The following is a 27,404-nucleotide window of genomic DNA, read 5'->3' on the forward strand; positions in this document are numbered from 1 at the left end:
GTAGGAAGTATCTGAGTAAAACATATGAGAAACAAGCTATACAACTTAAGGAGATTTGGCAAGAACTTCTAAACCTTCTTAAGCATCAGATTTAGGGGGAGATTGCTTATCTCAGGGGGAGTCATCATATATCTTGCTCTGAGATAAATCCTTTAAATTTTTATGAAGTATCATTGTTTCATCAACAGTCTGAATTTTCTTGTCATCATTAAAAAGGGGAAGATTGTTAGAACAAGATTTTGGGTCTACAATTCATCTCTAAAGTTTTAATGATAACAAAGGATGAAACAAATTGGTACCCTAACAAAGTTATCTAAGTATGCAGGACTCTAACAGAAAATGGATCAGATAGACAACATTTGACATCACGCAAGTCTAGTACAACTGACTTAGAGTCAAATGAAGCAGTCGCTCTGACTCTAAAGACAACGGTGCTCACAGCGTCTGATTGTTGAAAAACTCATAACTCTGAATCTGAAGGATTTGACACATAGTTACTCTGCTGATTCGTACATATGAAGAAGGTCCTACAAAAGACATATCAAGAACTTTTGAAGAAAATCATTTTTAAAGAACTATCTGAAGAATACATGCTGAACAAGAAGATCTAGATTCTGTGCACTTTGATTCAAGCCAACAGATCAACCACAAGACTTAGGAACGAAGTATTCCATAACTGGTATGAATATTTATTTGGAAAAGAATAAATACTCTCCAGAATTGCTATGGAAAGGACAACGAACTTAATGTCAATTAAGTTCCATCATTGACAAGATATTACATTAATGCTTCAGCCAACGGTCTCATATTCGAAGCACTATATAAAGTCAAAATCATCATCATACCAAGGACGAAGAAATAATACAAGAATACTGAAAAGTCATTATTTATTTTTTAATTCTTGTTCAAATATGTTCACACGAGTTATTTCTCTTAGTGTGAATTTTTATTGTTCTTATTATGTTAAAATTGCTTACCTAGAAGCATTAAACACCTTCTTGTAATTCTCAAATAGTTGTTGAATATTTCCTCAAGTGACTTGTGAAGTCTGTAGACTTGAGAGAGCTAAGAGAGCTTTGTTATCTTAGACGCTTTTGCTGTAATCTTTCTAGATTATTGGATTAAGTCCTTGTTGAAGGTGAAATCACCTTGGTCGGGTGGATTGAAGTAGCTTTGAATTTCAAGCGAACCAGGATAAACTTTTGTATTGATTGCTTTATCTTTCGTGTGTGTTGGTTGCAAAAGTTTTTATTTTTCAATGAAAATAATTCAAACCCCCCTTTATTGTTTTTCTCTACCTTTAATTTGTTCAATAAATCATATTTAACCAATCAAACTTATCTTTTACTCTCCCCACGTGATCAAAACCTTTTCACAAACAAACATTACTTAGTCCTTTCTAACACATATATAAACTAGTGCTTAAGCATATACCGTAAGCATAGATGCCAACGTTTAATCGTTAGAATGTGACCTAAACATTTCTTCACTAAAATCGATCAATCAACATTCATTTGCTACCAAGAACTAAGTAGTTTTGAGTTCTCGGTCACACCTGAAGATTCGTAGAAACGAGATTCAACGTCTCGTCAAGCACTTTAACAAAAAACCCAAAAACATATTTTGTCTTCCCCCTGAACTAAGAAGCTTTGAGCTCCTCATTGTACCCAAGGATACGTAGGAGTAACACTCACAATTTTGTCAAGCACCCTAACAAAAACATTTTTGCGGCCCCATTTCTTTTCATTTTACATATTTTATCATTCTAAGAAAATAATTAAGATAAGTTAACATTCAATCGCAAGTTTTACTGAAAGGTTCATGATGTATACAATGAACGTGAAGGATGCTAATACCTTCCCCTTGCGTAATCGACTCCCGAACCTGAATATGGTTGTGACAACCATCATCTTTTTCTTCTAAGGGTTTTATTGATATTTTCGCTTTCCTTCTTTAGAATAAATAAAGTTCGGTGGCGACTCTATTCAAATCATTTTCTATTTGTGTGTGATACACTTCGTGGAGGATCGTATTTTTTGAGATGTGACATTAGGTATGGGTTTGACTCTTTAGACACTTGGTATGGGTCCACTACACGCACAACCTCTTTTTCCAAAAACCTATTTTGATTTAGGTATAACTTAATCTAGGGAGGCGGAAGTTAAGTCTGGTTTCTCCATTCAGTCCCTCAAGAAATGCTTAATTCATACTCGTCCTAGGATTTTTGCTTCTTCTCATGATTTTTCTGTTGATGTTAACCAAAATGACCCTTTTTATGATGCAGAAACAAACATGGTTCAACCTAAGAGTTTGTTGGAGTCGGCTGATGTAGCTCAATATAGCTGGGTAGATATTGAATTCGGGGAATATTCTCCTCTTATATTTGAGATTATGGCATCGAATGCGCCAATGTTAAGATAGGGTCTTCTTCTGATTGGTTGATTTCTCTTATCCCTACCAACAAGAGGATGTGTGGTGAGTTTGAGGGGTGTTGTATTCCTTTTGTTGATTGTGTTTTCTAGAAATTATGGGTAAGGTTGCCCCTGACCGCTTTTATGAAGAGGGTGCTTGATCACCTGCTCATTTCCCCCTCTCAACCCCACTCAATAGAACGGGATTTTGTAAAAGTGTTCCAATTTGGTATGAATATAAAGGACAAACATATTCTGCCTCAAAAAACCTCTTTTTTCACCTCTTCTCTGTCAATCATAGATCTATGAATGAAGACCTTGAGAGAGAGAGAGAGAGAGAGAGAGAGAGAGAATGTGACTAGGGTTCAAAACCGAGTTTCATCAAAAGAAAAAGCATATGCACAAGGCTTCTATTAATAAAACCACTTGTGTGGCCTGCAAGGTGAAAGAGACCACTTAAGTGCATCGTACCTTATAGTGTATTGTATTTCACTTAAGTGTGTTGTACCTTATTGTATTTAGTATTCCACTTAAGGGCAATGTACCTTACAGTGTTTTATAATTCTTTTATGTACATTGTACCTTACAATGTTTCATATTTCACTCATTCATTCTATCTCTCATCAATATTTTCTTATGTGTGTGACCATGTAGGTTCTCGTGATGTTGGAAATTATACTAAATCACACATTTAATATAATAAATGGGAAGTGGTATCGCTACAAGAAATTTTGTCAATATCCAGGGCCAAAAACCCTTTATAACAACAAAAAGTCGTGGGTAAAGATAAAATTCTGAGGACTTACAGACGATTACATAGCCTTCGGTAAATCACTCCTAGGTAAACTCCACCAATGACAAAAGAAACCCACGATATTACCCATTACTAACTATCAAAAATATCAAAGTTTTGGTCTTAAATTATCTATGATCAAGCCTCGGTAAATTTAGCGAAGGCTAAGCCTTTGATAAGTTTTATTTTTTTACATAAATTTATTGACGAGTAAGCCGTTTGTAGCATGCATTTTTTTTTTACCAACACATGACTCGTAGACCTAGTATATTCATATTTTCATGTTTTGAAGACACCTAACGGTGCAATTTTTAAGTTTCCTTGTATCTTTTTAGCAGATATTTGAATTATTTTCCATTTTTTTCTAGTTTTAGTTCTAGTTTCACAAACATTTTTTTTTTATCTTTTTAATATAATTTAAATTTATAAAAAATAATCCAATAAACGATGTGCAAGTTTTTTATTTTTTTTAAGGGGGTGTGTGGGGGATTTTTACCATATAAGGGAGATACTTAGGTCTTACTACCTACAACAACAACCAAGCCTTATCTTACTAAGTGTGATCGTTTACATGGATTAACTTTTGTCATAATGTTCTATCTATAACCATGTTTCTATTCAAATCATTCATCCCGAGATCTTTCTTAATGACTTTTCTTATAGTATTTCTAGGTCTTCCTTTTCCTCTAGTTGTTTAACTTCTCTTCATCCAATCTACTCTCTTTACCATATAATCTACGAGTCTTCTCTCTACATGCTCAAATCACCTAAGTCTATTTTCCACCATTTTTTCTACTATATGTGCTACCCCAACACTCTCTCTAATATATTCATTTCTAATCCTATCATTTATAGTCTTACCACACATCCAAGGCAACATCTTCATTTTTACTACACTTACTTTATTCTCGTATTGATTCTTAAACGCCCAATATTCTGTCTCATACAACATCGCAGGTCTTACTGCAATCCGATAATATTTTCCCTTCAACTTTAGTGGTACCTTTGCATCATATAAAATCTTTGAAGACCTCCTTCATTCAGTCACCTAACTAAAATTTCATGGTTTACATCCCATATACTTTTTGTATTATAGACCTAAGATATTTAAACTGCGTGACATGAGGGATGATATGATCTCCAACTTTCACCTCTAAATTAGAAAAGCTTTTTTTATTGACTTGCATTCCATATACTTTGTCTTACTTCTGCTTCGGCGAAAATCATGTGTTTCTAAAGCCCGTCTCCAACCTCTCATTTAAATCCTTCTTCGACTCTCCAAATAGGATTATATCATCTGCAAAAAGTATACATCTCGGTGCTAGCTCTTGGATGTGTTCTATGAGTACATCAAAAATTAAGATAAAAAAGTAGGTGCTTAAGGTTGAACTTTGATGCAAATCTATTATAATGGAGAAATCTTTTGTCTCTCTACTTTGTATCTGCGCGCTAATCGGTACTCCTTCATACATATTTTGGATAACTTAAATATATGCAATCATAACTTCTTCTTTTTATAGAGTTTTCCATAAAATCTTTTTAGGCAATGTATCATATCTCTTGTCTAAGTCAATGAAATTAAGTGCAAGTCTTGTTGGTTCATCAGATATTGTTCTATCACATGTCGTAGTAGATATATCGCTTCCATAATCGACCTTCCTGACATGAAACCAAATTAATTCTCAGTAACTTGAGTTTTTTTTTAGTCTTCGTTCAATCACTTTCCCAAATAAAATTAAAATGTTTCTTGGATTACAAGTTAAATCGTCACAACTGCACTAAAGCATCAAGTGTATAAGCAGTTTATATCGTCACCGGTTAAAAGTTTTTTTAATAATTGAACAACTTTGATCATAAAATCATATATCACACCATTGAATAGTTAATTATAGAATGATGCATAAAATACAAATATATATATATATATATATATATATATATATATATATATATATATAATATATATATATATATATATATATATATATATATATATATATATATATATATATATATATATATATATATATATATATATATATATATATATATATATATATATATTATATATATATATATATATATATATATATATATATATAGTCCAATTTACAAGTGTCACCATTATAGATGTAAATGAATATTCACAGGACAAATACTATAAATATTCGTGTGTTTATTTGGATGAATATGATATCTGGATCCGTTTCATATTCGTACGGGTATTCGTTAAACGTATAATCTGTAAATTTTACGGTATCCGCATGTATATATAAAGGAGCATACATTTCATTTTTAATCAAACAAATAAAATATATTGTGATTGTGAGTTATGATGGAAGAGTGATACAAAGGAGCATGAAGGGAGGCATTATTTCGATAGAGGAAGGATAACATTGGTTGGTTGGACGGTGAAATTGTTAAAGTGATGTATGAAATATTGAAGAGCTTAAATATGAAATGGCTAATAGAATTTGTATGGAATATGAAATATTTTCTATAAAAAAAATTTAAACATATAAATATAAATATAAAAAGACTAACTTTTTTAGAGTATAATAAATTAATAATTTTTAAATAATTTTTATAATTTATTACAATATAAAAATATCCGCGAGCAATGCATCCATATTCATTAACCAATAGATATTTAAATATTTCTTTATTTTATTCGTGCATCCGTGACGGATTACGGATATCACCGCTAAATATTTTGTCAAGAGAAGAGATACATGGAGATTAGAGCTAGAAAGTAGGATTTTTTTTAAATAACCATTTTTTTAAATTAAAAATTTGAAAATAACAAATAATTAAAAAAAACACACTTTTAAAAGAGGATGTGCCAGATGAAATGGTGCATCCCCTAAGCATGAAGAGGAGGCGCCAACAACACTGGCGCATGCATTAGGCTCCTCATGAGGAGGCGCTAATGTTATTGCCGCATGCATTGGCCCTCATGAGGAGGCGCCAATGCCCCTGGCGCCTTAGTGTTGCTTGTCGTGTGGACGTCAATGCCTCTGGCGCCTGCATGTCATGTCATGTGGGGGTCAGTCCTCTTAGCGCATGCATTTTATGTCCATTCTGTATAAATGACACGCCTTGGATGCAATATTTTTCACACAAAATCATCTCCTAATACCATATTTTCTCTAGTTCAACCCCACTCACCTTCAAGTTTCTATGTTTTAACAATGTCTGCATACATTCAAAAACGAAATGTTGATGTAATATTTTTCGCCGTTGCGGCTCCGGTACAGATTCGGCTTTGAAACACAGATACGTTTGGACGTCTATAATCGGACGTTGTTTAATTGGTTAGAGGGAGAAATTAGAGAGGGTGAAAGGATTAGAAGAATACAATGGCTTGTGTCCATGTTCAAACAAAACGGAGAAGTGCGCGAATGGGTGGATATTAAGACCGACCAAGACGCTCGTAGGATGATGCATTACATGTTCAAAAAAAATTTGATGGTTGTAATTGCATGGTTCTTGTATTCTGGTTGTTATAATTATTTGTGTTACTGTTTATGTAATGGTACTTTCGTCACAGACGTCTAATATGAAATAAATTAAGTTTTTCATATATTGCAATAGAGGTACATGTGAATTTATCTGGTTGTGCTCGTTTCAACACTAGGACAATTATTACGATTGTGACCTGGATGACGGCATAAACTATGTAGTCTAATCATTTTGTTCGCCGTATCCATTTCGGTTAGAATCCTGGTGCTGTTTGGGCGATCCTTTTTCTTTCTTCGCATAACTTCGTTGTGCCAGACGATGTCCCCTTGATATTCTGGCCAATAATCCTCTTTTGCCACTACGAAAAACTAATTTTATAAACATTTGAAAGGTTGGCGACTTTGTAAACTTCAGATAGCAAGTAGGATGGATCCCTTCAAACCTTTGAGAATGTCACAATTACATGGGAGTAGAGGGTACGAAAGGCTTGGAACTTTCCATAATCGCACCAACCTCTATCTAGTTCGACTCTGTATTGTCCCATCGGCATACCCTCATTGTGATCCATGGACTCGACAACACTATACCAACCTTTAGTGCGGTCAAAGTCTGTAACCACGTGTGTGTTTGCTTTGGCAGCTTCATGTCTAATGAATTTCATTGAAGCATCACAGAGCAACTATCCAGATTGCAACACTGAACTCTATTTTGAGCGCCTGGTTTCAAACAGTGCCCCTAGCCTGAAATATGTTGCCTGCACCAAAGCGGTTATAGGTAGGTTATGGATGCCTTTGAGAACAGAGTTCATTGATTCCACAAGATTTGTTGTCATGTGGCCCCAACGTTAACCGTTGTCATATGCTCTAGTCCACTTCTCCAATGGAATACTATCGATCCACCGTACTGCATCTTTGTTTGATAATCTTATTTCTTCGTGGTAGTGTTTGAAAGAAGGTTCTGATAATGTGTAATCTGCATTGACAACCTACTTCTGCAGCGTCTTATATTTGATTTCCCGCATGAAATTCTGAGCAATATGTCTAATACATAACACATGTGTCGAAGGAGGATTTTGCCAGCCATTGTCAATGTTATTATATGCACTGATGATTGAAGGGTGTCTATCGGAGATCAAACATAAGTTAGGCTGAGGTACAACGTGCAATCGGAGATTTCTTAGGAAAAAACTTCATCCCTCAGTAGTCTCCCCTTCAACTAGGACAAAGGCGACTGGAAAAATGTTGTTGATCCCATCTTGTGTCACTGCCATCAGTAACGTTCCTTTGTATTTCCCGTACAACCATGTACCATCAATTTGTATAATTAATTTACAGAAAGAAAAACCTATGATGCATGGTTGATACACCCAGAAGAGACGGTGAAATATTCCATTTCCAACAGCACACGTCCCGTTTGGTGTATACGCGGGCAATGTTTCCAACTTGACAATAGTCCCGGGAGCATATTGTTTTAGAGCCAACAGGTATTTTGGACGTTGTTTGTAAGACTCCTCCCAATTGCCAAACACTTTTTCAACAGCCTTTGTCCTAGCTATCCATGTCTTCCTATATGATGGAGTGTACTCGTACTCTGCCCTAATATGCGAGATTATTGTACTCACCTTTAACGCCGGATTTTCGTCAATGACAGATAATATTTCATCGCATATTAGCTGAGAGCTTAATTTACGATGATCATGCATTGGGTTTGTCAGCATGCATGTGTGATCTGGACCCATTGATCCAATCTTCCAAGACTCGCTCCTCTTCCGGTACGAAGCTGACAACTTAAAAAGGCAGTGCACATTCGGACAATAAATTTTATACCTTAATGCGTTAGTTCTGTCAACTCTGAAATCAGTTGATAGTTGCATGTGTAATTTCTTAATGGCTTTTACACATTCCTCTTTTGTGTGAAATATGTCTCCTTATTTCAAAGATCCTTGCATTTGCACATAAGGATTGTACCATATATCTGATAAAGGTTCATCGGAACCTAAATTTAACCTTGTCATGTGTTGGGGTGGATAGTATACATGACTTGCTAGTATTGACTCCTCTTCATCATCAGTGTTCACCATTGAATCAACCATGATCTTGGCTTCTTCTTCTTCGTCATCTGGAACATTCACCTCATCTTGTTCGTCATCAATCTCACAAAACACTTGTGACTGATCAATGAACTAAGACACTTGTTGTTGATGTGGTAATATATACAACTCTATATCGTTGTAACCGGGTTGTTTGTGACTGAAAAACATATGTTGAACATCGTCACCATCTCAAATCTTCTTCTGATAAAACTTCACCTGGTTTTCTACAAACCAAACCGGATTTTTATAGATGATTTGGCCCAAATTACTGCACTGCAATTTATTTTCTATTCTTTGTTTCAGATGTGAAAAACTTGATCGTCGATTTATTGTAAACCGAGTTACCTATTTGTTTCGAAAACAAAAATTGAATAACTGATGATCAAATATTTCACCTTCGATATGGGCACTGATCATGTAATGTTGTGTGGAAGACATTTTTCAAAAATCTAACTTTCTTTTCTTTACTGAAATTGAATGCATTGCTAAGTTGTTCATCTACACAGCCTAAATAGCGTAAACATTGAACGCATTGATCACTTGGTTCGTCTGTACAGACTTGACCATGCATGCAGTGAAAAGAATCCACATGCAGTGACAAGAATGACAAGAACACACATGCGCCTAGGGAATCTCTGAAGCAAAGAATCTTTGTTCCCTAATATTCCTAAGAAGCGCCCATTCCCTAGGCGTCATAAAGTAACTTGGGCGCCAAGAGGAAGGGTGTCCCTTCAGTTCAAATACACCAAGGCGCCAAGAGGAAGGGCGTCCCTTCCATTTCCTTACACCTAGGCGCCAAGAGGAAGGACACCTCTTCCTTGCATTAATCACATGCAGGCGCCAAGAGGAAGGGCGCCTCTTCCTTGCATGTGATTCTTCACATGCATGCGCCTAAGATAAAGGCTACTCTACCTAGTCTACTTGTCATTACTTATCATTGCATGCAACCAATCCATGCTTAGTTGGTTACAAACCTACTATCTCATTCATCTATAAATAGTCTTTCATATCACAATATCAAATCATCTCCAACACTACTTATCTATAATCTTTCTTTGCCACATTATTTCTCTACCACACTCAAGCTCTGCAACATCAAATTATGTCTCTGTTAGCTATGAGTGATGAACACAGAGTAACACTCGAGAATATCTCGACATTTGTATGTTATCCCTCTCTTTTTACTTATTCCGTTTTTAAGTCGTATACCTTTGTTATCTATGTTTGTATTGTGTATTTCTTCTTCTTATTGCATTTCTTACTTATTTGTTATTAGGATCCGAAGCGTTTTAGATGTCGTGTACATGAATATGTAACTCATGATCCTTTAATAGAATCATATATTAGAGGATATGGATTTGGAAATCTCCTCAACATTGTTTCGTACTCGGTGGACTACAAGTTCATTCTTGCTTTGTTGGAGCGGTGGAGACCCGAGACCCACACATTTCACCTTCCGATTGGTGAGTGTACCGTCACACTTGAGGACGTGTACATGTTGTTGGGTCTCCGTATAGATGGAAAGGTCATGAATGGTAGAGTTAACCAAGACAACTCTATCTACAATGAATTATTGGGTGCCCCTTTGTTAGACGACGAAACTGAGGGAGAGTCATCTAGTCAAGCAATGGGGCAATGTATAAATTTAAAATACCTTAAACAATATTATGTCAGTATAGTATTGTCCGAAGATTCAACCGAGTACGAGAAAATAATTAAAGCTCGGTGTTATATTATGATTTTATTTGGTAATTTTTTGTTTCCAGAAAGTACAGGTAATTCAGTAAATATTATGTATTTACCTTTATTACGCAACATTAATAAGGTAAACACATATAGTTGGGGTTCAGTTGTGTTGGCCCATCTATATAGTGCAATGTGTAAAACTGCAAAAAAGAATACTTGTACTTTTTTTCATGTGTGTATTTTCTACAAACTTGGGGTTGGTCAAGAATGTCGTCGCTCGCCCCGATAAACGAGAACCCACTCGTGTTCCCATTTGCAACTAAGTAAGTCTAACACTTTACCGTTTAATTAATTATATTTTATATTACAAAATAATATTTTTCATTTTTTTTATCTAAGGTGGTCAGTAAGGGGGATGAACTACAATAGGTGTCCCAAACACGCTATTGTAGTCTATCACAATCTATTGGACCACATTGGACATGACGATGCATTACTCCTACACAACTATATTTTAATTTAAAAATACTTATCAAATTATATTTCATCTAATTGTTTCGTATTGTTTTACAGTTTGTCTGGAGGTCATATTTGGGTCTTGATCATGATGTGAACCCTGACGATATTGCAGTTTGGACAGCGAAGACACTGATTATCCGATTCACTACGGTGGAAATGCACCAGAGTGACCGGGTCAAACTGCAGTTCGGCATGCTACAACAAATTCCAGAACCTCCCACGTGTTTGGGGAATTGGCATCTAAAAAGGGTTGATGCACAATGGGATTATTCTGACTAGAGAGACTTTGCAAAAGAGATGTGTCGTCAATGGAGGAATCGACGATAACACATCTTAAACGAACCAATCATCCATGGTGCAAGACCGACTCAACAATATATGACATGGTTTAGGTCGGTAACAACTCAACAATTTGTATCTGGGCCGCGGTATTTGATTGATCCACGTCAACTTGCTTCATCATCGTACGCCCCACAATAATTCCCCACCCAACACCAATGTCAACCCACCCAAACTCAACATCCAACCTCACAACAACAACCTACCACATACACACAACAACCAAACACCCAACCTCGCAACCAGTTCATGTCATCCACCCAACAACCAACCATCCAACATCGCAATCCATTCATACCACCCACCCAAACAAAAACCCAGATGATTCATATGGGTCACTTCATCGTAAGCCCCCCACCAATGATCATCCACCATAACACTCAACCATTGTTTAACTATAGTACGCCCTATGAACCATTTATTCATTTCCAAAACAATTCAATGGTCCAATTTGGGAAACTATACCGTCCCCAATCCACCCAACCCCAACGACCTAACTATGATGGCATGGGCACCGAACTCCATTACGAAAGCGTCGTTGGCCAGAGCCCCTCTGGATATTGGGAACAAATGATAACACATATGTCAAATACCGCTGGAACTTCCGCCGGACCTTCCCACCAGCCATCGTTTGATCAGGTCAGCACGCAAAGACCTCAAACACCTCAAAAAATCGTGGGAGACCTCGGAGACAAACAAATGCACCTGGATGTGGAACAGAGGAACGTTATGATCACGCCAGTCATTAATTTATTGTCAGTCCAATGTAACCAATTATTACCACATGAATAAATCTTTTTGTTACATAATTCTTTTTTATTTAATAAATAAACAAAATTAAAAAATAAAAAATAATAATAATAATAATATATTGGGTGCATGCGCCAGAGGCATTGGTGCCCACACCACAAGCAACACTAAGGCGTCAGGGGCATTCGCGCCTCCTCATGAGGGTCAATGCATGCACCAATAGCATTGACGTCTTCTCATGAGGAGCCCAATGCATGTGCCACTGCTATTGGCGTCTCCTCTTCGTGTTTAGGGGATGCGCCATTTCATCTAGTGCATCATCTTTTAAAAATGATTATTTTGGTAACTTTTTTTTTAATTATTTGTTATTTTCAATTTTTTTTTAAAATGGTTATTTTAAAAATAATTCAGAAAGTAGTTTATGTATTTATTATTATTAGAAAAGTAGATAAAAATAGAGAAAGCAGAATTCGTCATAGTTGCGTTGCATTGCATTAATCATACATCTATTTGTCTTATTTACTTTTGTCTACATATATAATTAGTTTTCATACTAGTTTTACCAAATCAATCATATGAATTAATGGTAAAAGGTTCGCATGATAGCCATTTCTAGTATGTGAGCTTCGATTTATTCTTATTATATTATTGTTATTACATAGTAATTGAAAGGAATATTCTTGGGTAGTTTTCTTAGTTGAGCATTCTTTTGGGTCTGTTTATTTTGGTTGTTAGTTGGATCCGTCTGGACTGCAAGTACAAATATATATTATTAAAGCAAAATGTGGGTGGAGGATAACATGCAATCACTTCTATTACCATTTTAGCTAATCTTGATTAATTTAATAATGAAAAAAGATAATTAAGCAATCGCTTCTTTTAGCTAGGTTGCATGTGCTGCAAGAAAATTTTATGGAAAAAATAACAGTTCAATTTAGGTGCTTTTCCTTTAGCCTATATACGTACTTTTAAAAAGTGATACACAACTTTTTTGCTTAAAAAAACTGAGTTTAACTTTTAGGGAACTTGGTAATTGGCAGCAAGGAAATTAACAATAATCCAGCTTATACAACTTGCATATCAGTGAATAGTTATAAGCAGTTGAGCAGATCCAAATTCCGCAAGGACTTTCATCTCACCACCTATGCATGCATGCCCGCGCAGCTTGACCAAAACGAACTTTCAGAAACGAATTTCGTAACTAAAATATCATCTCCAATTCAATTTTCTTTGCGCCCAGAAATACATGAGATGATTACATGTCCACTGGAGGAGCTCCCTAAATATGACAATTGAAAGATCATAGTCAGCGTTCTCCAAATGAATAGTATCGGTGAAATAAAAACAAAGGCACTGAGAAACAATTGCAAAGAAATTTTTTCCTAAAACTAATGGCAATATGTCATTTCATTCTACCATAACTGGTAAAAGCAAGAACTCACCTTAAACAGAAGATCATACGCTATATATTCCCAAGGCAGCGATATGGACATTAAGCTGCATTTCAAAGGTATCATTTCATCAAAATTTGAGCTAGAGGAAGAGGCGGCAGCATAAGCATGTTTTGCTGCTACTGATGCAACCATTGCAGCTCTGCGAACAATTACACCCAACCCGATCCCTTTCTTTGATATAACTGGAGAAGGTGGCTCTGAATCCAGGTGACTTTGATCTGACATTGCAACAGACAGATTCCATTTCATCCATCTCTCAATATATACCTTTTAAATAATAAAATTAGAGCTTTACTACACACACAAGCTTTAGAATATATTTTGTGAGATTTGTCAGACAAGAAATAGTATTTCTGGTGAGGCTTTGATCTATCTATCAACTATTATTCAACAAGTATGTGCTGTCCTGATAGAATAAAAGTTAATAAGCAATCACGTAATATTAAACTAATCGGTAATGCAATTTGTGATGAAAGTTATTATTTACAACTACATCTTTATTTTCATATAACATAGAAAGTCCGGATGGAAAATACTAGCTTTTCAAAACAAAATTCCGAAATCCAACCTATGAAAAAGTTGCCTACCTGCAACACCAGAAACAGCTACTTCAACTTCCCCTCGGCCTCCAGGACCTTTCATGTAAATCCTATCTGTTTTGCCATGATAATGACCTCCTGATAAAAGGCTCCCAAATCGAGATTTTCCAGCTGCAGTGCAGCAAAGATCGGATGCATAAATGACCAGTGAGACAACATGTATATGGTTCATGGCACAAATTAACTACGCAAAATGTAATAAACTTGGAGTTTCACTGTGCAAAGGCAATAAAGTGTTATGGTGATTTAAGGGGAAAGTCTTTTCAAAGAGAAGTAAAAAACAGATGCTGTCTAAAGATTAATCTACAGAATCAAAACTACTTTATACATGAAATTTGTAAATACTTGAAATATCATAGTATGACTGAGTACTGTGGTTTTACTGAAAAGGATGAATATAAGATATCAACCATAGTCGATGATGAGTTGTGAAAATTTCACTGGTTCCATTGAAATGATATACCAACTCAAGACCAGGGATACATTTATATCCACATAACTTTGTGAAATATTCTGGTGAAACAAAACGTTAAGTGGGCAAATATACTAGTATGTTCCAAATCATTCATTATGTAGATAAGACATTCAAAAACATTGCAGCAGTATAAAGAAAGCAATATCTAGATAGAGGGCATTGTAGGAAAAATAACCATCATATGCATCTCTAACCATCTGATAGCTGACAAATCCTGAGAAAAGGGTGAGCTGCAAATCAGAGAAACCATAGAATTAGAATGTCTAAAAAAGGGTCATTTAAGAACTTCTGTGCTAGAGTACCATTGTTGATGTACTCATCAAGAAGATACTTAGATTATTAATTATTAGATACAACACATCAGAGAAATTTATTAAAGTAACTCGAGAGTCATCCATTACAAAATATTAACTATAACAGTAACTTCGTTAAAAAGGTGATGTATTATCGGGCGCAAAGACACAATTCAAAAATTCACTGTCTTTTCTATTTATGGGTTGACAGAAAGCTTGTCAAGAAAAGCCATACCAGTATATGAAAATCATACGGAACATGGATTTAAGGTACTTTTTGTTGTTCTGAATTAAGTTGTCTGTCTTGTAACCAAATTTTTTTAAACAGCAAAACTTCATCTGATAAGAAAGGAAGTTCCTCTTCCCCTTGAGTTTTAAGTTTCTTAAAAGATATATATTAATATAGTAAGAACAGTTTCAACCCATGATATCATATATTAATAGCAAGTACAAAACACTATCTGATCACTTCCAAGTGCATAAGTAGCATATAGCTATACAGGCAAATGAGGTATGGAGAAACAATTAATCAACTAAATATTCTAGAGAAAGAAAACAATGATCATAATTTCAAAAAACCTAAAAGAAAATGAATTTCAGTATAATAACTAAGACTTATCAAACCTTAGTATCTTTTTTCGTAGTCGTACTGGTACAAATTTCCGGTGAGGAGTTATCACTTGTACTGCAATCGTTTGACACCTTTTCACTGGGAAATGCTACCCCATCATGTGCATTAAGAACTACACAATAGCAATGATCTTTTTCAGTCAAAACCTGTAGGAAAATGAAATAACAAAGGCTTATTTTATGAAGTGAGCAGAGCCAGAATGCAAAAAAACATTTAATAATGTGTTACTTAATGAGGCAAGATTCACAAACAATGAAAAAGGAGAAAGGCTTCTGCAACTATATTAAACAAAATTGTCTGCTTTAAACAGCACAGTGTAAGCATTAGCAATTAACCAGGACACACATTTATATGCATTAAACTTTTTACCAGAACATATATTCTTTAATGGAAGTTACGTTACACGTAAATACAAATGCGGGGCATTTCAAGCTAATATTTTAGAAACATGAAACCAGCAACATAAAGCATATATATTTTCAAGTGATATTCCTATCGTAGTTAATTCAAAAATGTGATTCACAGAGGATATTGGATATTGGATACATTCAATGCATAAAATATGATTGAAAATCTAAAATAACTTGCTAAAGTAGTATATTACCACAGCATCAAAAGTGGAGTCAAAATCATCAATTGCAAAACATATATCTGGATAAGCAGGTGTTGTTTCCACTTCCTATAGACATGTCCACGAAGGTGTTATTGTCAATAAAATGATAAGAATGTATAAGAAAAACTATTTTATTTCTCCCTAATGATATATAACAAAGAAAGCTACACTTGCCTTTTTAGAGTCCAATTGGAAATTTACACGACTTGGAGATGCATAAACAGTCTTCACAACCTGAGAAAGTGCAATGGGCCATGTTTGCCACATCAAAATTTATTTTATACACATATTTACATTTAGAGTTTTAGACATCTTGAGTAATATACAACCCATGATTGTTAAGTCTATATAACAGAGAAACAACCATTGTAAAAAAAAAGGAAATAACTATCGTCAAAAAAAGGGAAACAGCCATTGTCAAAAAAAAATATGGGAAACAACCATATTACATTCAAGTTTTTTATTTTTTTGAAAAAAAAAGAACCCTACAATCCAAAGTCATAGGAAAAAAGCCTTATTCTCAATTCACCAACACCAAAAACTGGGTTGGTCATAGCAAAGCAGAATACAATCACTTACAGATACAAATTCTCAAATCCCAAGCTAATTCAAAGGGATTAAATATTCTGTGATGATGTCATATGAGGTAAAGTACATAATGACTTAAAGCATGGAAGGGAACATTTATAATTATGGAGCTAAATTTGGGTCAAATTTTACAATAATTGGGTAAGGTTGAGAGTTACAGTATCATGCAGCCATAAGTCAGAATGTTTATAAAATCAGAATGATAAGGTAATCATTTGATATGGATTAAAACATTATAGACAGACTAAAAAGTAAAAGTCTGATTAAAACCCTAACTAGACATCCATCGAAGAAACTAAGGCCGAAAGCCTGCTGCTGCTGCCACAACAGTGGTTTGAATCTTTTTTTTAAAGCTTGGTATCCGGCCTTGCGACCGACTAATCCTAGGAAACCAATCCCACCGTCCACTAGCGGGGGGTTCATTTAAAGACAGATCAAAGTTTTGTACGGACTAGCCCAACACAGAGATTGTTAGCATCTAGCGGGATTTGAACCTGAGACCTTGAGAGGAGCACACTCTCATGACCCAAGTCTTCACCAACATGCCAATCCCTGGGGTTTCATTATCTGCAAAAATCAATTTAACTCTCAAAGAAGGAGATGCTTCACCAATCACCATCACCTCGCCAAAGATTTTTTTAGGTTTACAAATCTGCCCTTTTTTGTCCCTGGGTTGATATCTATCATAGCATTCGAAAATTTATTTTTCTTGAGGATATTCACCAACAAACAAAAACAGAGTAAATAATATAAAAGAAATCAAATTTTGTCTTTTACAAACAGTTACAAGTAAAGAAAGTCAAGATAATTCAAGCAGTAGACATATTTAGCAACTACATTTACCTTATATATAGGGGATAAAGATGTATCCTTCCCAGTTTGATGGTTTTGAAGAACCTGTTGACTAGAGAAATAGATATATTTGCATCAACAAATTACCCAAAAGTTTTATATTGCTCATAAGAACCGATTCATGATGGCTTTTTAGTTAGAGGCATATAAGTGAAATTGCAGAATGTTTCGATTAGAATTTAAAAAGTTGGTCTAATAACAGACAAAAAGTATGGAACCAGTATTAGGAAGAAAAAAGTTGATGATGAGGAAAGTATGAAACTGAAATGAAAACTGGAAGTGATTGTATAAGAAATTTTGTGAAACAGAAGTAGGTAATCCATCGTGGCGGCATTTTGAGAAAAGGAATGAACGAGAGACTCATTATTGGGTAGAGTGTGCGTGCAGCAATAATAAAGTAATAATAAAGTAATAGAAATGAAATGAAACCAGTATTAACAACACGGATAAGGAGGCAGGGTGAAATAGATTGGTGGGGACGAAATAAATAATAAAGGAATGAGCGCATATGATTGATTACCTGCAAATTGCAACTGTTACGGTGAATGATGTATGAGCAATTAAATTCAAGTAAAAGGAACGCCTCCAATCGACGTCAATTGAAGTTTCATCAATTAGGCTGCTCAACTGGTGGGGAGAAAAATGAAGAGAATTAGTTGACGGAATTCGAAAGGCTACATGATAAGCCCTAAAGGATTTTAGCAATCAAATGGTTCAGAAATGATATAGTATCGCTACAGATAATGATGATAATACAGCTTCAAGGTATCAATACTTAGGACAATCCAATGACCAAGTAATATGAAGCCGTGCAGGTATGCATGATTAAGCAAGCATATTAATACTAAGAATACTTTTAAAAGGAAATCCTATAAAACTAAGAATACTAATATCATGGTATCAAACAATGCAATTTGAAGAATATGGATTGATAATAAGCATGAGATAGATACTGTTTAGATTTCAGCAGCAGCATATAAATTTACCTTAGGTGCCCACCTGCGTACGAAATAAGGATCAACAGTGTCTGCATCGTTATTGGAACCTCGAGAAACCTGTGTTGTGTTGTGTAGAAAAAAACTTGTAAAAATATCAACAGTAATGGTTCATACAAGAAAGGGAAATGGAAATCATACATTAGGTAGCATATAAAAATAAAAATAAAAAAGTAAAAAAGAAAGGAGATTGATTATACCAATTTTCTAACAAAGAAAACGAGATCATCATCCTGGCGTCCCCTAGAGTCATTACCGCGAAGAAAATACAAATCAAAAACATCATGCCAAAACTTCATATCCATTTCAACATCAGGAGCATCTTGATCTTCAACAACAGTTTTCCCAATTAAATTTGAGTGCTTCTTCACCATGCTCAACAATTCATATCTGAGAAATCAAATAACAACAATCTCTTGTGTATTGATGTGAAGTTGAATGAATATTCCAGAATCGAAAAATGAATAAAAGTGAAATGATGTGAATGTACCTTGAAGGGGTTTCGCCTCCAAAGCCAAGCATTTTTCTAAATCTAAAATTTTGTTTCAGTCGGTGAAATTAGAGTTAAAAGATATCAAGGATCAACAACAAATTCTCAGTTTGTTGCAAAATAGATGAAATTAACTCAACTGTTCGGTGGGTGTTATGAGACGTCAGCGAAGTGAAACAATAATCATTTACTTCTATCGAGAAAACTTTAACATCAAGTCGTTGTAGTATAGTGGTAAGTATTCCCGCCTGTCACGCGGGTGACCCGGGTTCGATCCCCGGCAACGGCGTTTTTCTTTTTTTTTTTTGCTATTCGTGTGACTCATTTCACATTGGGCTTACTTCGCAAAAATTGAATTGGATCTGAATCAAACAAATTCACTCTCTTTTGGCACATGTTAACTTATGTTTAAGTAATTTAATATAAAAATATTTTCTTTTTTAAAAGACTTGTACTGAATTCTTTTTAAATTTTAATAGTGTATTCTCTAATATAAACTTTTTTTTAACATGTATCTCGTCAAATATATATCAATAGAAAATTTAGCTTAAAATTTTTTGAAAGTATTTGAACAATCTTTTAGATTTAATAAATAAATTTAACTATAATTTTGGTTTCTCTATTTTGTTTTTTTCCCCTTATTTTAAAATTTATGATTTTGATCTCTTTTTTAAATTTTGTATCCCAATAGAAGAATTTTTAATAAAATGACATTGGATATGAATATGCCACATTTACCAAATTTTATTCCATGTCATTTTTTAAAATTTAAAATTATGTTAATGATATTAAATAAATACTTTATTAATAATAATATTAATAATACCATATTTAATTAATAATACCAATTTTCTAAATCCTTATCTCCTTCCCTAATAATACCATGAATATGCTTCTCAATAGTAGTATTATATTTATATTCCTGTAGTATCTGAAATTAAAATAATCATGGTTAGAAATGGAAAACAAAGTGGAAAATCTCTATGTTCAAGTATGCAAAGTTTTTTAATTCTCTCCGGTACTAGAAGACGGGTCCCGACCCAATTTCTCAACCAACATCACCAATTTAGCCATAAAAAACTATATTTAACTAGTGCCACAAATCACGTACCCGTCCACACAGAATTTGATTCAATGGAGAAGCTTGTAAGAGGAAAAAATGGTGGCGACGGCGGAGAAGGAAGAGCTAATTAAAGTTTTTGAAACTGAGTTTCTCAACGCGGTGGCGGATAATTCGTCGGTGATATTCTCTCACACCGCTACTGAAGTTGGGCCACATATCAATCATTTCAACGCAAGTTCTTCATCAGAGGAATCAATGATAATTATGTCGAGTCCATAGGCGTCTTTACCTTTCACTTTCCGTCCAACGTGTTTCTCTCCTTCTTCATCTTCCTTGTTCCAGATCGACGTTCAAAACTCTAACGCACCTGTTCCTAAAGAAGAAGAATGTTTATTGTAGAAGCTGAAGAGGAACGGGATTTTCAAACAAGAACAACATGTGATTACCAATTTTCCGATTTTCCACGAGCTGGAGAAGAAGCCTGAGATCTAAGGATTTAGAAAATTGATAAATAAATATTAACATATATATTAAATTTAAAAAAATTGGATTGATTTTAAAATGATTTGGCATTGACACGTCAGCAAACTTAGCGTCGCGTCATTGAAAAAGGGACTTATATGCAACACAAAACTTAGAAATTAAACTAAAATTATGACTTTTAAAATGGGAGGCCAAAACAAAACAAAAAAGCAACATAGGGGAACCAAAGTTGCAATTAAGTCTAACAAATAAATTAGTATTAATTTTTAATATTTATGCATGGTCGTGCAAAATAATCTCACACACATATTTGATAAATAAAAGTTAATTATATATCTACTTTAATTTTCTCTCATAACTATTTTTTAACATGATTGTCACATACTTGATTTCCATTGGATATCGTTGAAGGCGAAAATGGAAGTTGGAGCTTGTCCTACCAACCTTCTATGTATAATTATTTTATAATTTTATTTTATTTTTCCAAATGAATCTTGAGTAACTAGACATCCCCCGTTTAAGAGGATGATGAACTAATTTTGAAAATAGTCTCATACCTTTAAATTTTTAAATCGACATTTGTGTTTTTAGTGACTTCTATTATATTGTTTGTTTAGTATATGTTCTTATTAGTATATTTTACCGTCTGATCAACAATTTGAAATAATTTATGGTTTACCTTGTGAAATGGGAATGAATGAGGAAAAGACTTTGAACTATACATTTTAGTCGAGGGGTACTTAGGGATAAGGGTGGGAATACGAAACTCTAATATTTTAATTATAAACAATGCTTGTATTTAGGTTAATTTGCCAATGAGTTTTAAAGAATTAATCTGAGACGACAAATGTTTAATTTCTAAGAACTGAGTTTAAATAATCTATAGAGAATGAGTAATAAAATATAATAGTGACATTAATTGGCAATGTAAAATAAGGAGTACAAGGGAAAGTCTAAAATGATAAAACACGATCTGTTTATGCCCTTAAAAGGTTTTGATTATAACAAAGTATTTAAAGGACAATAGGGTTTCTAATATTTTGTTTAAGTGTGCAGGATCACAAGCATAGAACTAATCCTGATTGTTAGCATATATCTGAAGAAGCAATGTTTGCCTAATTCTGATTGATCAGAATTTGAAGTGATTCACCAGCATTTGAAGGCATCGGACTTCGAAGGTTCAGAATCTGGTCTCAAGACTCAGCTTCTGATGATAGCTCAGACTCTGAAAGAATGAAGTGCATTTGTTCCGTACATTGTACCAAAAGCAGTTTTGTCTTATCAAAGCCCCAAAGTTTTGGATAAAGTCAACTAGGGTTTTTGTTTTGCAAGACTCAAGAAATAGAGATGTGACATCTTCAGTCTGTTATACCTTTTGGTAGATACCTAGTACTTCAAAAGATACTGAGAGAAATGTTATTATTCAGTGGACATACTTGTTTACTAAGTTTGAACTTTATGTTCAAATCCTCTAACAACTCTTTTTCAATCTCTATAAAAGGAAGCTGAAGACTCAAAGGAAAGTTACAACATCACAACGCATTTGAAGGATTTTGAACATAACTCTGAGCTGTTATTTCTTGTAACTGTTATTGGCTAAAGATACTAAGATTTCTTATCTTAGAAATCTTAGAAAGGTTGAAAACCTTTGGGATTTTTGCGCAACTGTTATACTTGTGATTGTGTATCAAAGTATAGTAGTTATTTGTTCCACTAAACTTCTGTTTATAGTAGATGAAGTATTTTTCCTGCATGCTTAAGAAAGAAAGTTTCTTGTTTGAGGACTTGAACAATGAAGTCTCTTTCTAGGTTGATTGAGAAAGGAAGTCTCTTGTCTGAGGACTTGAGCAAGAGTCTCTTTCTGAGTTGATTGAGCAAGGAAGTCTCTTGTCAGAGGACTTGAGAAAAAGTCTCTTTCTAAGTTTATTGAGTATTTAAGTCTCTTGAAAGTGTGCTTGATAAATTTGTAACTTGTTTAGTTATAGTGAACTTGTTTGGTTATAGTGAAAAAATCTCTTGTTGAGGCAAGGAGACTGGACTACTTTCAGTTGAGGAGAGGAACCAGAATAATCTTTGTGTTTTGCTTGCATTTACTTCTGAACTTTATATTTCCGTTGTTGTGTTTAATTCTGATATCAGAGTCTGAACATTTTTTAGAATCGAAACTTACTAGTTCAGAAGAAAAAATATTTTAAGTATACATAATTCAATCTCCCCTTCTTGTCTATTTTTCTCACCTTCAGTTGGTATCAGAGCACAGACTGTACTATACACTTAACTGTGGTACATAAAAGATCTTGAGAAAAATACTTTTTCCATCATGGTTGAAAGTTCTATAGTAACTAGTCCTGGTGAAGGATATCCTCGTGGTAATAACAACCATGATCTAAGTACATCTGGTCAAAACACCTATACTGCTAGACTACAAACATTAAGTGGAGACTCTACTGAATTTGAATGGTGGAAAAGCAAGATGTACACTCACATCATTGGTCTAGATGATGAGTTATGAGATAACTTGGAAGATGGCATTAACTTTCATGTCGATGGTGTTGGAATGGTTTCTGACAGAAAGTCTCTTACTCCTTATCAGAAAAATATTTATAGAAAGCATCATAGAGTGAGAGGTATTTTTGTTGATGCTTTACCTCATTTTGAGTACATAAATATTCTTGATAACTCTACCATACAGACTATCTTTAAATCCATATGTGCTACCTATGAAGGTAATCAGTAGGTTCAAGATGCTAAAGCCAATCTTCTGATTTAACAATATGAGTTGCGCAGGATGAAGAATGATTAGAACATTGAATCTATGTTCTCAATATTTCAAGTTCTTGTGTCTGGACTTCAAGTCTTGAACAAGAGCTATACGTTTGTAGACCATATCAAGAAGATTTTCATGAGTTTTCTTGTCAAATTCATAGCCAAAGTAACTGTTATTCAAGAAGCTAAAGACTTAAACTCTTTAAGTCTTTAATGTCTTATTAGAAATCTCCAAAGTCATGAATTTGAGCTAAATGGAGATGAGCCTAAAAAGCAGGTTGAAACCGTGGCTTTAAAATCTACGAGGGGATTTGAGAAATCCTCTCAAAAGCTCAAAGAAGCCACTCGTGATGAAGCTTCTGATGGAGAGTCTCATGATGATGAACTATCACTTATCATTAAGAGATTTAAATATTTGTCCAGAAAGAAGAATAAATTCTCTGGTAAGAGAGACAATTTTAAAGGGCCAAGTTCTAGAAGTAAATATCAGGATGGTTGATACAACTGTAAGAAGCCTGGATATTTCATTACTGAATGGATGATCGTCAAAAAGACAAAAGAAAAAATGAAAACTTCTAGAATAACAACTTCAAAAGCAAGTTCAAGAAAAACCTCATGGCAACATGGGAAGAACTTGACAATGAAGGAGAAGATGAAGAAGTAAATCTTGCGTTAATGGCCTCAACCCTCTCAAACTCAAAATCTAAAGTTGATTCTGACTTTGAGTCAGAATACAGAACATGTATTTTTTAATATCTCCAAATCTGATTTAAGTACACTGTGTCATGACCTTATGGAAAGATGTCGGTAGAAAGTCAGACATATAAAAACATTGAAGAAGCAATGTGATCTTTTAAAAGATGAACTAAAACTTTCTAAAGAAAAAATTGAAAATCTTGAAAAAAAACAAATTTCTTCAATGAAAAATATGTCTGACAAATCTCTGGACAAAAATGAATTAGCTCATCGAGATCTCATTATATCTAGTTATGACATAACCAAACTTGCCTTCATAATTTATGGAGTAAGTAAGAGCAAAGGGGAAGGACTTCGTTATCATCATAAAACTTAAGATCCAAGGTTTAATATCTCGGTGAAACCATCATATCCTTCTTCTTCAAGCACTGCTCAAAAGGAGTTGAATGCTTACTTTTTTCCTGCTCCTGAAAAAGGTAAAATTCTGAACCAATCAGAACCTGTGATAAATAACTAACAAATTCTAAAGGATCCAGAACCTAAAGTTATTATATCTAAAGTTCCTAAAGTTTCAGAAGTCAAGATTAAGACTTATCCTAGACAAACTGTATGGAAGGAGTCTAAACCTTACTATAAATATAAGGCATAAAGCAAGAAGAAGCCATATAAAACTAACCTCGGAGGACCCAGAAAAGTATGGGTTCCAAAGAATGAGATTGTTTTTTCTGCAGATATGGTCAAAGGAAAGAACAAAGCAACAACTGCTCCAGGATAATGGTTGCTTACAACCTTTAACAAGAAGAAGGCTTACATCCTAAATCCTAACTCTGAAGGAGGAAGGAGATGTGGAATCTAGAAGAAACCAGCAAGTCAAGCTTATTGGTACTGGAAAGATTAAAGTCTCCTACTGGGGAATAATGCTTCAGATTCTTGGTTATGACTCTGAAGTTCATCCAGTTGTTTTGATAAGTCTAAAGAGACTTATGATGATTTACATAAGAGAATTATTGGAAATATATTGTTCCTCTTGAAAAATCTCAATAACTATTATTGTATGAGAAAGCTTGGCAAAAAATCTCCTTCTATGTCAGAGTCTGATGATGTTCAGAAGCTACTTTTCTCAAAAGCTCTTTAATAAGTTCTGATGAACAAATTACCTCTGAAGCATCACAACATCTGATACTATGAATTAAAGTAACCTCCTCTGTTTGGTGAACAAATGGTTGCTTCATAGTAACTACCTATAACACATGTCCCGATATGTGCCATTAATATGGAACGGTTCCTAATACGTGCAGTGAATCTGTTGGGTAAATATTTCGCCTCTTTTTGGTTATGTTGTAATTAGCCTATTCTTTGTGTCTCTCACTGCATTTATGTGTGTTTATGTTTAAAACTTCTTTTGCACTAAAAAATACTTCAATTATATCATAATCACACACCTCACTTCTTCACTACCTACACTTTTGCATGCTCTAAATTTCCAAATGAATCTTGAGTAACTAAACATCCCCCATTTAAGAGGATGATGAACTAATTTTGAAAATAGTCTCATACCTTTAAATTTTTAAATCGACATTTATGTTTTCAGTGACTTCTATTATTTTGTTTGTCTAATATATGTTCGTATTAGTATATTTTACTGTCTGATCAACAATTTGAAATAATTTATGGTTTACCTTGTGTAATGGGAATGAATGAGGAAAAGACTTTGAACAATAAATTTTAGTCGAGTGTCGGGGTAAGGGTGGGAATACGAAACTCTAATATTCTAGTTATGAATAATGTTTATATTTAGGTTAATTCTGTTAGACGATATGCTACGATCTAGAGAGGGGGTGAATAGATCTTAAGTTACAAAAGTTATTTTTTTTTAAATGATATAGCTAAAGGTGGAGGCTATTTTCAATGACAAAATACATTAAAAATTAATTGAGATAAGGTATCGAACACCTTGTGTGCAATCAATTTCGTTTAGAATTTTCTATGGTTTTGTTGATTTGAAAAAACAACTACAATTTAATGGATTATAATCAACACAACAAAACCGTTTTCAAAATGTTATCAACAAAAGTTTAACCAAATGTATTGGTCGCACAATCTACGAATTCAAAAATTTGCAAATGAAAAGTAAAAGATATATATATATATATATATATATATATATATATATATATATATATATATATATATATATATATATATATATATGGTTACGTCTGCCCGCAATTCCAAATGGAATTGAGATATCGATCTTACTTTGCAAAAGATTGTTTACAAGAGAAAAATAGCAATCCAACCCTACAAATCCTATATTTGATGTTGATCCTAACTTATTCTCTTCTCTTAATACGAGCTTGATCAACTCACCCAACAATATCAATTTGATCCACCGTCTCACGCTACTCCTTTATAAGAAACCTCATTCTTCAAAACTTTCACTCGATCGAATCCAAATTGCAAATTATTATCAACCAAGATTTACCAAGATGATCTTCTGGTTATCATTACTCCTTCGATCGAATCCACCATTCTTCGAAGCTTTCACTCGGTTGAATCCAACTTGCATAATCTCAACTTGATTTTCTTATTTAAAACCCCCAAAGATTCTCAACCCAATTTACAATTCAACAACATAAATTGGTTATTTTCAAGTCTGATTCTAGATGGCATCCAAACAAAAAATGATTATGTGTCATTTGTTTATGAGTATGCGTAGAACATAGGTTGAAGATGAAGAGAACTCTTTGAATATTCCTGGTTCCGTATGTTTCAAATTATGCATGTATGAGGTATTTATATGTATTCAATTTGGAGGCAAATGGAATGCAAAAGATTTAAAAAAAACATGAATTTTTGGAAAAATGCATTGTACGTGTCGACATATGTAAGTCATGTGTCGACACATTCGAAGCATGTGTCGACTCATAGAAGAAAATTTTCTTTTATATGTGTTGGTTCTAAGTGTTGGCAGCAATTTTGGTAAAACAAAGAGTGTTCACAAGATGTTATATGTGATGTCTTAACATAAGATATCCTGTGTGTAGCACCTCAAATTTGCACCCTACCTTTTGTGCATACATTTTCATTTTTAGGTCATTAGCATAAAAAAGTCCATTGCATAGCCATTAGCCCAAGTGCCAGTCCAGCTGACAAATTAGGTCAAACTGGTCAGGAGATCAGGTCAAACAAGCAAGCATGTGCCATTTCCATTGGGACAAGGCCCTAAGGTTGGTTATCAAGTTCATGTAATTATGTGATCATTGTGAAGTGGTTTGGCCAAAGATTGGATGCTCAGAAGTCATCAGTCAAGCTGAATTTCAGCTGAAACCCTAAAAAGTCAACTGTAGTCAA

General features: G+C 34.1%; 1 protein-coding gene and 1 non-coding gene across 3 annotated transcripts; one reads left to right on the forward strand and one right to left on the reverse strand.

Annotated features, from left to right (window-relative positions):
- Window positions 1-12,974: 12,974 nt before the first annotated feature.
- LOC127087990 (uncharacterized) lies at window positions 12,975-19,236 on the reverse strand. Of its 2 annotated transcripts, XM_051028901.1 has the most exons (12): window positions 19,043-19,236; window positions 18,753-18,942; window positions 18,544-18,612; window positions 18,078-18,184; window positions 17,549-17,609; window positions 16,292-16,351; window positions 16,109-16,183; window positions 15,498-15,650; window positions 14,756-14,810; window positions 14,094-14,216; window positions 13,495-13,724; window positions 12,975-13,331 (listed from the first exon to the last, which is right to left on the reverse strand). In XM_051028901.1, the coding sequence occupies exons 1-12, from the start codon at window positions 19,072-19,074 to the stop codon at window positions 13,308-13,310; spliced, it is 1,179 nt and encodes a 392-aa protein (XP_050884858.1). In that variant the 5' UTR covers window positions 19,075-19,236; the 3' UTR covers window positions 12,975-13,307. The 2 variants fall into 2 exon arrangements, with proteins under 2 accessions (XP_050884858.1, XP_050884859.1); XM_051028902.1 differs by lacking the exon at window positions 12,975-13,331 and having other exon boundaries at window positions 13,631-13,773.
- A 23-nt stretch (window positions 19,237-19,259) lies between these two features.
- Window positions 19,260-19,331, forward strand: TRNAD-GUC (transfer RNA aspartic acid (anticodon GUC)). Its single transcript has one exon. It is a non-coding gene; the product is annotated as a tRNA-Asp (tRNA).
- The last annotated feature ends 8,073 nt before the right edge of the window (window positions 19,332-27,404 follow it).

The sequence above is a fragment of the Lathyrus oleraceus genome, chromosome 5 (assembly GCF_024323335.1).
Source record: "Lathyrus oleraceus cultivar Zhongwan6 chromosome 5, CAAS_Psat_ZW6_1.0, whole genome shotgun sequence".
Taxonomy (NCBI): domain Eukaryota; kingdom Viridiplantae; phylum Streptophyta; class Magnoliopsida; order Fabales; family Fabaceae; genus Lathyrus; species Lathyrus oleraceus.